Source organism: Doryrhamphus excisus, linkage group LG15 (genome assembly GCF_037039965.1).
Source record: "Doryrhamphus excisus strain RoL-2023G ecotype Guam linkage group LG15, RoL_Dexc_Guam_v1.1, whole genome shotgun sequence".
Taxonomy (NCBI): domain Eukaryota; kingdom Metazoa; phylum Chordata; class Actinopteri; order Syngnathiformes; family Syngnathidae; genus Doryrhamphus; species Doryrhamphus excisus.
The window spans coordinates 1425248-1438525 of record NC_136371.1 but is presented as its reverse complement, the minus strand read 5'-3'; the positions used below and the strand labels follow the sequence as shown (position 1 = coordinate 1438525).

The following is a 13278-nucleotide window of genomic DNA, read 5'->3' as shown; positions in this document are numbered from 1 at the left end:
CAAAATGTGCCGTCAAACAAGCTCAGAATTCACTGGTGCATTGTTGCAAGTCGACATGTGGCGCCTCGCTTTCATCATCTTTGAGTCATTAGCGGCTCATCACCATGCCTCTCTCTTGTGCGGTTTGAGCCAACTGTCTGATTGAAGCCGTCCAACTGTTTTGTACCGTTTTTCCTTTGTATGTTCCTCAAAGCAGCCGTAAACCAAAGCAGGTAGAGAGATCACAGAGAGGGGGGGGGGGGGGGGGGGTTGCAAAAGCGGCAAATACTGCAGAGGCGCCAATGATCCCTTCAATTGGAAGCACGTAAGACAAGTATAGATAGATGAGTGTGTTCTTTTCATACACACACACACACAGTTACATATAGTTAAGAGGTAGATGCATTCAAGATTTTCGGATTTTCTGTCATCATGTCGATGCAAATGTATTTATACTTAGCTTTTTTCTTATGGGCGCGGCGGACTAGCCCACATTATTATGTTATTATAATATAACAATATCCTGATGACGATACATGACAATATGGTATTTGATTAAAAACATGATTTTCATTCATCAATATTGAAGATTTACCGAATTTGCATCAATACACAAAAATGTATATTATGTGGCACCATAGGTAGATGCATGCAAGATAAGAGGAAGTCGGATTTTCTGTCATCATGTCGATGCAAATTTATTTATTCTTACCTTTTTTTCTTATGGCCGTGGACTAGCCCACATTATTATGTTATTGTAATATAACAATATTCTGATGACGATACATTCATTCATCAATAATGAAAATTTACCGGCGGTGCATCAATACACAAAAATGTATATTATGTGGCACTTGAGGTAGATGCATGCAAGATAAGAGGAAGTTGGATTTTCTGTCATCATGTCAATGCAAATGTATTTATTCTTACCTTTTTTTCTTATGGACGTGGACTAGCCCACATTATTATGTTATTATAATATAACAATATTCTGTTGACGATACATGACAATATGGTATTTGATTAAAAACACCATTTTCATTCATCAATATTGAAAATTTACCGGCGGTGCATCAATACCCAAAAATGTATATTATGTGGCATCCCAACACAATCCAGTGTAATGGATGAGTGTGTGTTTCCACCCACTCGACAGGCAAGATGGCCTCCTTTTCATTTCTTCACAGTTACTTGCAGGGGTAATCGAGGCCGCCTGGGTTTCATATTTTAGTCAGCGTTGCCACGGAATCCACACTCGCTTCATGGCTATCATGATGAGATTTATAAACGACTGTGACTCTAACTCACCGGACACGAGCTCCTACCCTTTCTAGCATGGATTCTTCCGGTGGAAGCGCAGGGAATATTATCATTCCTGCTGCTTTCATTTATACTCACAGCTTGAAGCAACAATAACATCAAATATTAATTCAAACTGGTATGACAAATAGTTCCTGAAACCCATGAGAACAATTTATTTGATTTAAATGGATGGATGGTGTTGGCCATGTTTAGGATGTACAGCTGATGATTGACATTTCTGAGGCGGATTGGCGGTAATAGTCAACACAAGTCAAGGTAAAACACCTTCTAATATACTTACAAATGTTTCTGAATATAACAAGGTTTATGACATGACATGACACACTTATAGAAACTATTACTAAAAAAAATGAAATTGCCTTCTTTATCTATTATGAGGGGGCAGATTGAGATAATAATGTCTGTAATGAATGTGGTAAAATTACAATGTCACAGTGCGAAAATGAGAAGGTTAGCGGAATGGCCTTCCGGTACTTTAAAAGTAACCTCATGTCTATGAATGACTCTAAATTAAAGCAGCTGGATCACTTTTCAAATCCAAGTCTAAGGTCAAAACACATGTTCAATTCCGGGTTGTTCATAGAAGTACACTTTATTTTGTAAGTATGCAACAACAACAAATGACATGCAAGAATCCTATCTCTACATGGTATTATACAAATAATGATTTGTTTAGTTACAAAATATATAGATATTTAAGACCGTATGTACATTACATTTACATCATAGTAAATCCTTTGCTTTAATATATGTATTACTATACAGTGGCTGACATACAGTACGTCTTGTCGCTTATGCAAGTTGTTGGAATAATAAATAACTTCACTTTTAGTTGCTAGTTTGGATTCAGAAATAGATTATGAAAGACTTATTGATTATTCTTATTATGGCAAAGTAAACTTTTTCATCATTCATTGAGTTTTATCATTTATCACGAGAACACTCGTGATAAATAATTTTCTAATGCGCTTATCCTCATTGATTGGGAATGCTAACGGTTTTATTTTACATCAACATGTATAAAAGTTACAATGAAATACTTCTCAGCTGCACGGCGGTCTCACAGCTAGGAGGCCCGAGTTCAATTCCACCCTCGGCCATATCTGTGTTTGCATGTTTGAATGTTTTCTCCGGGTACTCCGGTTTCCTCCCACATTCCAAAAACATGCTAGGTTAATTAGCCACTCCAAATTGTCCATAGGTATGAATGTGAGTGTGAATGGTTGTTTGTCTATATGTGCCCTGTGATTGGCTGGCTCGCCCCAAAACAGCTGGGATAGGCTCCAGCACCCCTGCGACCCTCATGAGGATAAGCGGTATAAAATGAATGAATGAAATAATTATTATGATCTGTTGTCCAACTACTTTGCGATTGGCTGGCGACCAGTCCAGAGTGTACCGTGTCCAATCGGATCTTTCTGTCCTAATTCAATGATAAAACTCAATGAATTATACAAAATGAAATTTTGCTCCAATAAGCATTATCAAGAGGCGTTTCTGAATCCAAATTAGCAAGTAAAAGTTATTAATTATTGTTTCTACAACTTGGATAAGCAACAAGACATTTGCCAGGCACTGTGTATACATTTAATAGGTATTATGTTTAATTTCAATATTATAATTTGCATTATATGTTATATTGATAGGATTATAATCACATCTATTAAGATACTCTCAAAAAAACAAAGCATGTTGCAGAAGAGAAAACGGGACCATACCTGACGTTACTGGGGTCTGAATGGTCAAGGAGCAGAGGCTCCAGGTCTCTGTCCTTGGTAAAGCATGGAGAGTCGGCGATGTAAAGCACAAAAGGTTCAACAGACTATTTGTACAAGGCGCTAACGGGGCTAGCGAGCCAACACTACATTCCAGCGGCATTTAGATTCCACTGAGGTAAAACAACGACACAGCTTGGAATCTAGCACGTAGCTTTCGCTATCCCGACACAACTTCCCGATTGTCCACACTGATTAAGTTTGATGTCAGGGTGGCTGACGTCAACGAAGCTCCTCTTTGACTCGAAAGTTGTCGTTCAATCTCTCCGGAACATTATAACACGTGCACAGACACGCACAAAAATCGTTTTTATTTACCTTGACCACATGAATATTTAGTAGTCTATTTCAGCAGTTTTCTTGATACCATCAGCAGGTTGGTGTCCATCTTTGTAAACACTGTTTTCTGTTGTGCAAGACAAACAAGCTTCTTCTTCTTGTAGTCGGATCGTTGTGTGTAGGTGTACACAAACACTACCCGAGTTGTGTAACCTCACAGCAGGAAAAATAGGCCTAATCTCTCTTTTACGTCCACCCCTACACGCTGTTATCTGTCACTATCACACTCACCTTCCCACTCTCTTATGCTTCTGTTGCCTCCTTACCTGGCTCTTCTTGACTCTCCTACCCATCCCTAGCCACTATTGGTTTCTGTGTTTATGAAATGATGCAGTTCTTGCTCTTCCGCCTCTGGTGGGCGTGCAGCTGGCCATGAATGGGTCCGTGCAGAGGTCCGTGATGTCCCGCCATACCCGAGGGGCTGTAACGATGGCGTAGCTCTTCGTTGTTGATGTAGCACAGCTGCACGGGCCGAGGGATCGGTTCACCCATGTAGTAGCCCTCATTTTCCTCCGATTCAGAAGAGGAGGAACAGCTGGAGCACCACGGGTCCGCCGCTTCCACGTACCCGTCGCCCCAGCACGGACCGCCCATTTCTACAGGCTGCCAACCAGCGTTTTGTAGAGTGAGATCAGATGTGGTGCGAGGGTACGGCCGGTGGGGCGGCTGTCGGTATCCGGATGGATCCTGACCAAACAACTCCCTGGCAGCGTGACTAGACGGGAAGCGATCGTAATCCTCCTGGACGCGATGGTATGACGGTTCCGCCATTTGAGTCGGGCGGTCGGCAACCAGGTGCAGAGCGTTATCGGAGCGGGAACGACGGGAACGTTTGTGGTGGCGCGTACTGCAGTTTTGTCCGTTTCCGCGATGGTGTTTGCGACGTCTCAGTTGAGGCGGTTGTTTCTGGGAAACAACTTCCTGCCCGTTTATGAGTCGACGGGGCATTCGATCACTCATGGGAGCCACCCGCAAGTTCCCACAGCTGCCCATCACACCAGCGTGAATTTTAACATCTAAACCAAGTGGTTGCGGACCGTCCCAGTACTGCAGTGGGTAGCCCACTCTGTGTGGGGTGTACATGTTGTTGTTGTTAAAGGGACGAGATGAGGACAGAGACTCTGTGCTGTGGAACTGGACTGAAGAGCTAAGTGTTCCCATGTTGCTCTTTTCCGACACATTTACACCCGAATCCTTGCTCAAGTCTGGCATGGAGAACCTGGACAGATGCTCCTGACGCTTGCTCACGCCATCCAGAGAATTTGCTGTTCAAATTATAAAACACATGTTAAATGTTCTTACTATTTTAAATAACGATATAATGCGTAGAATAATGTACTTACCCATAGCGTTGGATACTGTGAGGGAGTCCATGGAGCCACGAGGCGTCTGCTCCAGAGGAGTCAGCGGTTCGTTGAAGCTCATGGCATTGATGGGGTTCCTCCTGATGAGCGGGGGCCTCCGGTCTCTCTGAAATCCGTGCAGGCTTATGCTCCTCTTGTCAGAGAATCCTTGGTTCTGACTTGACATCTCATTGAAGCTCATCTGGGTGCGTAACTTGTTGGGCCTGAACTCATCCTGACTGTGGTGGATCCAGTTTTCATTGAAGGAGTGACCCCTCAGGGCAGCCATAGGGGTCCTTTTAGCATTGCCTTGTTCTTTCCCCCAGGAATCAGGCCTCTTTCCTGGGTTGACGGAAGTCTGAGCTGGAGGGTGAACATTCCCGTTGGGATTGTACCCCTGCCTGGCATTGCACTGACCCAAAAGATGAACAGATGGAGGGGTGGGAGAAGATTCCCGTTGGGGGCCCTCAAAGGCGGCAGGGACATAGGGGTCATCTCGACTCATCCATACCTGGTTAAGACTCGGTGCGCGACTTGGAGTGCGGCTGGGTGTGCGACTGGGAGTGCGGTTAGGTGTCCTGCTGGGGGTCTGGCTGGCTGATATACTTAAACGATCCATCTGAACAGACAGGGGATCAATATCAGCCGACAAGCGGTCAGTCATGGGGGGAGGAGCAGACTGGCGGACCTCTGCAGTCTTTCGTTCCTGTTCGGCCTTCCTGCGCTCTTTTTTACCGATCTTGGTGCTGTGGCGGGACTCGCGGGAACGAGCGCTCTGAAAAGCCGAGTCTGAGGAATCTGACTCAACCGGATCCTGGTTTAAACAAGAAAACCATCAGCGACTGTTGTGATAGCAAACTGAAAATGGCTTTTCAAGTCGATCGACTACCTGTCCGGTGCTACAGGACCGTGAGCAGAAGATCTGTCCCTGCTTTGGGAGGAAGGGACGGCCGAGCAAGGAGCGTTTGCAATGGGCACAACAAAAACACTCTTCAGTTGCATGCCAGTGCTGTCCATCGTATGTCATCTGGCCTTGGTCAATGCCTTTATTAAAGACACAATGGATACAAAATTGAAGTTAGAGTTTATTTCTTCTCACTTTTATAAAAGGCCAAAATATACCACTTCCGCACAGAATGAGAGGAGAACCTTTTTTCACTCTTATCATGTCGAACATGCTGAGAGTGAATGGTTGTTTGTCTATATGTGCCCTGTGATTGGCTGGTCACCAGTCCAGGGTGTACCCCGCCTCTCACCCGAAGACAGCTGGGATAGGCTCGTGAGGATAAGCGGTAGAAAATGAATGAATGAATGTTCTCCTATTTTAGGAGAGATATATAAATAGGTGGTCTACATGGTGACGCACATTGTGGCCTCTGATGCGCAGTCCAGTGGGCCCTGCACATTGAAAGGCAATGAGACAGCTGGGATAGGCTCCAGCACCCCGCGCGACCCTCGTGAGGAAAAGCGGTAGAAAATGAATGAATGAATGAATGAATGAATCCTTATGTGAAACCTCTCTTCTCTGCATGTTCTAAAGAGAGCGAAACAGCTAAAAAAAGCATCTAGCATGTGGCCGCTAACAATGCATGTAACTGGCCATAACTATTTTAACTATAAAGCCCTAAAAAAAACACTCCAAAAAAAACGTGACAATGTTTTATTTAAATAACTGACCGGTATATAAGCCAAGCTACATCAACATTGTTATTATAGTTGCTAACACGAAGAACTATTTTTCTGGTGTAGTGTCATCCCGCCATCACGCCATCCATCACACTTGGAAACAGGAACAAGCATACGAACTACGAGGAATAGACAACCACTTTATCTGTAAAGCATTAGCCCACGTTCCATGTTTTGTTTATAAACGACTAGATGGATTGTGCTGTGATATCATCTGCTATGCGCCTCGTGTGTCATAATAAATATCATGGCCATTTACTCCATGGACAGTTGTCCGTCTGGGCCAGCTGGTCCAGGGTGTCTTATTTTGCGGAGGTGGAAAAAGCTTTCTATCGCTGCAGGGTTTGTTAGTCCTAACAATTCATTTGTTGTAATTTATTGAAGAAATGTCCTCCTCGTCATATACGAAGCCTTTTTATCGATGATAACACTGTATGTCACACTCCATTTCTGTCGGCATGGTCCGTGTTGCCCAACATTTGCTACCACCTCATTGAAAGAAATTTCAGAAATGTTTTAAATTATCAAAATACGGCAAAAAGTATTGTTCCCGTTGGTCGCAGCATGTTTTATACATTGTTGGAGATTTTTTAAATGGCTTTATAGTTAAAGTGAGTCCCATAATGTGCATTGTTAGCTTCCTCATGCAAACTGTTTTGCTCTCTTTAGAACACAATGAAAAGGGAAAGGTATTTATGCTTATGTTTCACATAAGAACTGTGGATGATGGTGTAAAATTTCCCCCCCAAATTGCATTTTTTCTTTCAGGTTTTGCAGTATCTGCACCTATTCCATTCCATTCCTATTATCTTTGATTTGTGCTTCCTGCCAAATTGGTCTGTTTTAACTTATTCCACCCTCCAGGCATGCCTACTCTGCTGTGCTTCCTGACTATGAACCATATAAGGAAGTCCACTCCTCTGTGACATCACAAAGGGGCAGTTTTACCACGCCTTCTGAAACCGAGCGTTTTGAGCCATCCCAAACTTCTTTCAGGGATTACTTTCAAATGTGTAAACCTCATTATCTGAAACTTTGGCGTCGTTTAACACGAGAATACAACATTCAACATACAACAATAGGGTCACGGGGGTGCTGGAGCCTATCCCAGCTGTCTTTGGGCAAGAGGCGGGGTACACACTGGACTGGTGGCCAGCCAATTACAGGGCACATATAGACAAACAACCATTCACACTCACATTCATAAAACTCGTTATGAACGCCTCTCATTGCCTTTCAATGTGCAGGGCCCACTGGACTGCGCATCAGAGGCCACAGTGTGTGTCACCATGTAGACCACTTATTTTAGGAGAGATATATAAATAAGAGAACATTCATTCATTCATTCATTTTCTACCACTTATCCTCACAAAGGTCGCAGGGGTGCTGGAGCCTATCCCAGCTGTCTTCGGGCAAGAGGCGGGGTACACCATGGACTGGTGGCCAGCCAATCACAGGGCACATATAGACAAACAACCATTCACACTCACATTCATACCTGTGGCCAATTAACCTAGCATGTTTTTGGGATGTGGGATTTAAACCGGAGTACCCGGAGAAAACCCACGCATGCACGGGGAGAACATGCAAACTCCACACAGAGATGGCCGAAAGTGGGATTGAACTCGGGTCTCCTAGCTGTGAGGTCTGCGTGCTAACCACTTGACCTGGCTTAAAAAATGAGCTTTTGATCATAGTAACCTTGGTGACCCCTACTATAGCCAGTAGTGCATTTAAATATTTACACTGCATGTATGTGATTATTGGTATCGGTATCGATATTCTGTATTCAGTCAAGGATTATCGGAATCAGTATCAGCGACATAAAACCCTGATCAGAAGTTCCCTATATAAGGAGGAAGTAATTATCTTTGAAATATCTGGATAGTACACGATGCCAAATGTGTTTGGGATGATAATAGCTATCTACATCTGCACTGACTCCGCCTTCCCACAGCTGTGCTATTCGAGGCTCGGCCCGTTAATAACCATTCTTGCAATAAATGTCTTTCAGAGGTTTTCTGTTCGGTGAGATATCAACACTTTGGTTGGTAGAACATGATGTAAAAAGTTCCTTACCTATATGTTCTCCACATGCATCACAGTATTCTGCGTAAAGGGTCTCGAAGCAGTTGCAGCAGTGCGGACGTCCGTCCTTCATGATGTAGCGTTGGCCGCCGAGGGCGATCTCACATTCGTAGCAACAGAAGTGCTTCATGTGCCAGTGTCGGCCCTCTGCCTCGGTGCACTCGTCAGCAAAGATGATCTGTTTGACATTCAAGACATTCAACTCGCCGGTTAACAAAGCAAAATGGAGGCAGGGAAATACAGAATCGGTCGTTTTGTCGCAGTGACGCGGGGTCGATTTGTTCACATTTTAGCCATTTAAGCCATGTGACCTAAACTGCCGTGTGACAATTGTGGAAAATTTGTTGTCGTGACTTGCCTGCTTGCCTCACATACGCTACAGAAAAACACATCTTTTTTTCAGACATGGCAAGAACACCGAGACATCTTTTCACACCAGACCAGTTCCAACCAGTTCCAAGTATCTGAGCATTCAACCATTCCGAACAGTGAAGGGCTCCAGGCCCACAGAGGCACACCTCATCACAAGCACAACAGCGGGGTTTCAGTCTCTCAGCATGGTGCCGTCCACAGTAGAGCTTGCCGTCCTGGTAGAAGTAGATCAGATCCACCAACATTTCCTCGCAGATGCAGCACACAAAGCAATTCGGGTGCCACCATTTTCCGTGAACGGCCCGAGCTGCGAACACGACGATATCCCCTCCGTTGATCTGACCGCCACACTGCGAGGAGGGGAGGAAATGGTTAAAAAAAGGCTTTTAAGAATCTTATTAGTTTCAAACGTTTCACAGCTTTACCTTATCACAGATGGCCCCGTTGATGGTCAGTGGGAAGGGACGCACATTGCCTCTGCCCAAGTTGTCTTTCTTACGTTGATTGCTGAACAGCTTCAGCTCTCTTTTCTCTTCTTCATCCAAGGAGTTACAATAACGCACCTGGACAACACAGTTCATCATCTAACCACGATATGGCTTTAATGTGTATTAAAGTGGACCTATTACGCTCATTTTAGGACCTTTTGTTGTGTTCTCCTATAGAGCAGCTTCACACAATAACACGTTCAGAAAACGTTTCAGATTTTCCAGAATCTGCACCAATGATATGGCTTTAATGTGTATTAAAGTGGACCTATTATGCTCATTTTTTTTTTTACCCTTTGTTGTGGTCTCCTATAGAGCAGCTTCACACAATAACACCTTCAGAAAACTTTTCAGATTTTCCAGACTCTGCACCAATGATATGGCTTCAATGTGTAATAAAGTGGACCTATTATGCTCATTTTTTTTTACCCTTTGTTGTGGTCTCCTATAGAGCAGCTTCACACAATAACCCGTTCAGAAAACGTTTTAGATTTTTCCAGAATCTGCACCTATTCCAGCTGTATTTCCTTCCATTTGTGCTTCCAGCTAAAATAGTCTGCTTTTATTTATTCCACCCACGACCCGCCTCCGGGCATGCCCACTCGGCTGTTATGGGTCACACGTGCTTCATAACTATGAACCATATAAGGAAGTCCGCCCCTCTGTGACATCACAAAGGAACGGTATAACCACGCCTTTTGAAACCGAGCATTTTGAGCCAACCTAAACTTCTTTTAGGACTCACTTCCAAATGTGTAAACCTCATTATCTGAAACTTTGGCATCATTTAACACGAGAATACGACATTCTAAATACATTCAAAAAGCATAATCGGTCTTCTTTATGGTAATTTTTGTCAAAATTTTATATATTTTTTTCTTTTCATACACATTTTCAATTAATGTGAGAAGACTAGAAACAGATGCTAAGTGTGAAATACAAAACATGAGTTGTGGATACCAGCGTTTTGTAAATGGTCTGGTAAAATATTGGCTTTGTTTGGCTTAAAATAAGCTATGAAAATAAACGTTACAAAAATGAGTAGCTCTTGATCATTTTCAATTTGTGTATATACAAATATATTATAATAAAACATGAGAATACAACATTGTAACTACATTTATATGTCAGAAAAATGGAAAAAAAGCATAATAGGTCCCCTTTAAAGTCATATCATGTCCTAACAAATCACTTTTTTGTTCCAACCCCAAATGCATTACCTCATTGTCATGTGGTGGCAGCTGATGAAGCAGTTGTTTGATGCGATATTTCTCCCCGGGGCTGTTCATGTATGGGACCTTCTCTTCAGGTAAGGAGTTGTAATACTGGTGTACCTGACACAGAGAACACAACATGCAGCCTGTTGGTTATCTTATCTTTCACAGGGACATTTTTATCATGAATCAGTGATTCTCGACTGTTGAGTCTCAGTTGGAGACACATTGGAGTGTTTCAGAGTGCTATATATATCACTATATTGACACTTACTATGGTACCCATTATGGCATTGGATGCTCATATCACCGAGTACTTTGGTACGTGACAAAAAAAAAAAAAAAAAACTATATTAGGAAAGCAGGAAGTGAACAAATGTAACAGTTACTGATTGTAAAAGTACCAGATGGAGGGGTAGGATTTAATAAGCTTTGCTTCTTCCTACTCCTTTTGGACATGTGGAACTGGGAACTGATTATGGGATGCATTCAATTGTAATCTGATGCATGTTCAAATGAAATAAAACCATTACCATTACCATTACCATTACCATTACCATTACCATTACCATATCCCAGCTGTCTTTGGGCGAGAGGCAGGGTACACCCTGGACTGGTCTCCAGCCAATCACAGGGATTATCAAAATAAAACTGATATTTATTCAAATATTGTTTACTGAATGTCAAAGTGAATGAAAACTGCACCTTCTTTTCTTTGCAAGTGATAAAGTGAGTCGGTCATGCGTACAATTAGAAGGAGCTTAAACTGCAAATAGGTCCAAATTAGGACTTGTCCTACCTATTAACACACATTTTCAATTGGATGGGTCGTTGATTTAGATTACTTTTATTCCTTCGGGTTTCATTTTCAGAGAATACATTAAAGGAAAACTTCACTTTTTTTTGGGGGGGGGGGGGATTTTGCCACATCAGCTACAACAATCAAAACAATGTCAGAACTGGATCCAATCGATGTTCCTTCCCTAAGTCTAGTAAATAACTTATTCCGCCTAGCAAGCCGCTACCAAACATTAAAGCTACAAATTGGTGCTGCTGCGCCTGCTACTCGGTGTACGAGTGGTTGCCATGCAAGACACACAGCTAGGAGACCCAGGTTCAATTCCACCCTCAGCCATCTCTGTGTAGAGTTTGCATGTTCTCCCCGTGCATCCGCATTCCAAAAACATGCAAAACTCCAAATTGTCCATAGGTATGAATGTGAGTGTGAATGGTTGTTTGTCTATATGTGCCCTGTGATTGGCTGGCCACCAGTCCAGGGTGTACCCCGCCTCTCGCCCGAAGACAGCTGGGATAGGCTCGTGACAATAAGCGGTAGAAAATGAATGAATGAATGAATGAATGAATGTTCTCTTATTTATATATCTCTCCTAAAATAGGTGGGCTACATTGTGGCCTCTGATGCGCAGTCCAGTGGGCCCTGCACATTGAAAGGCAATGAGAGGCATTCATAATGAGTTTTATGAACGTGAGTGTGAATGGTTGTTTGTCTATATGTGCCCTGTGATTGGTGTACCCTGCCTCTCGCCCAAAGACAGCTGGGATAGGCTCCAGCAACCCCCGTTGCTGGAGTTTTTGAATGTTTGTCATGTCGGACCCCCAACCCCACCCATCCCCTCCACCAGCTACAGCCAAAGACTCTTAAAGCACCATGAAGGAGATGACTTAATGAGCCATCTTAGTGTTATTGGGAAAATTCCACAGATCACCCAAATAATTAAATTCCCTTCAGTGATTCCGTTCAATTAGCTACAGTCTGGCTCAACGACAAAAATGCATTACCTCATGGAGTACACTGTATAAAAGTATCTGACACAGGATACGGTCTCAGATATTTGGGCTTAAGGAGGGACGTTCTGACATATGCTACTCTAATACTTTTGTTTTATATCGCTGGCAGAGGTGTGAAACTATTCACACCTTGAGCTTCATGGGGTGTGGGTTGCCATGGAGAAAATTACCCTGGTTCCTTCCAAGGGAGCATTAGCATTTCACACTTTGGGCAACACTTGGATTGGTAGTTTTGGCTACACTGGTCCCATTTGGGACCAAGTATTGGGTATATTCAAGTAGGGTATATTCATTCATTCATTTTCTACCGCTTAGCCTCATGAGGGTCGCGGGGGATGCTGGGGCCTATCCCAGCTGTCTTCGGGCGAGGTACACTGGTCGCCAGCCAATCACAGGGTGTCCAAAGTGCGACTCAGGGCCATTTGTGGTCCCCGTTTAGGGTTTTTTTGGTCCCTTGGCACAGTGTAAAAATATAATTTAACAAGAAAACTAAAATAAAAACGGCAAAAAATTGAACAATTTGTAGTAATTCAACATAATTTTACAAGAATAATTATGTCAGTCATTATTGTAGCATAACATTCAAATATACATTTTAAAAGGTTTGTTATTTTTGAATGTCACACAGTAAAAAGTAAACATATAACGTTAAATATAAATGAAATTAAGTTTAAATATTATAGGAAAAAAGACATATTATTAAAGAAAATTTACACAATTTATTCCAGAAGTGAGTACACCCTGGACTGGTGGCCAGCCAATCACAGGGCACATATAGACAAACAACCATTCACACTCACATTCATACCTATGGACAATTTGGAGTCGCCAATTAACCTAGCATGTTTTTGGAATGTGGGAT

The 13278-nt window shown here is 42.8% G+C and overlaps 1 protein-coding gene across 2 annotated transcripts in view; it reads right to left on the bottom strand.

Moving 5' to 3' along the window:
• Positions 1 to 1473: 1473 nt before the first annotated feature.
• LOC131104564 (prickle-like protein 2) overlaps positions 1474 to 13278 on the bottom strand; it is a 29741-nt gene continuing 17936 nt past the window's right edge. The window contains exons 3-10 of one of the 2 annotated variants that reach the window (XM_058051878.2): positions 10614 to 10727; positions 9331 to 9468; positions 9052 to 9255; positions 8525 to 8711; positions 5649 to 5803; positions 5448 to 5573; positions 4760 to 5378; positions 1474 to 4681 (exon numbers count right to left, since the gene is read on the bottom strand). In XM_058051878.2, coding sequence (XP_057907861.2) covers positions 3735 to 4681; positions 4760 to 5378; positions 5448 to 5573; positions 5649 to 5803; positions 8525 to 8711; positions 9052 to 9255; positions 9331 to 9468; positions 10614 to 10727 — 2490 coding nt within the window. In that variant the 3' untranslated portion in view covers positions 1474 to 3734. Of the gene's footprint in view, positions 4682 to 4759; positions 5574 to 5648; positions 5804 to 8524; positions 8712 to 9051; positions 9256 to 9330; positions 9469 to 10613; positions 10728 to 13278 lie in introns of both variants that reach the window. The other variant, XM_058051877.2, reaches the window with a different exon arrangement.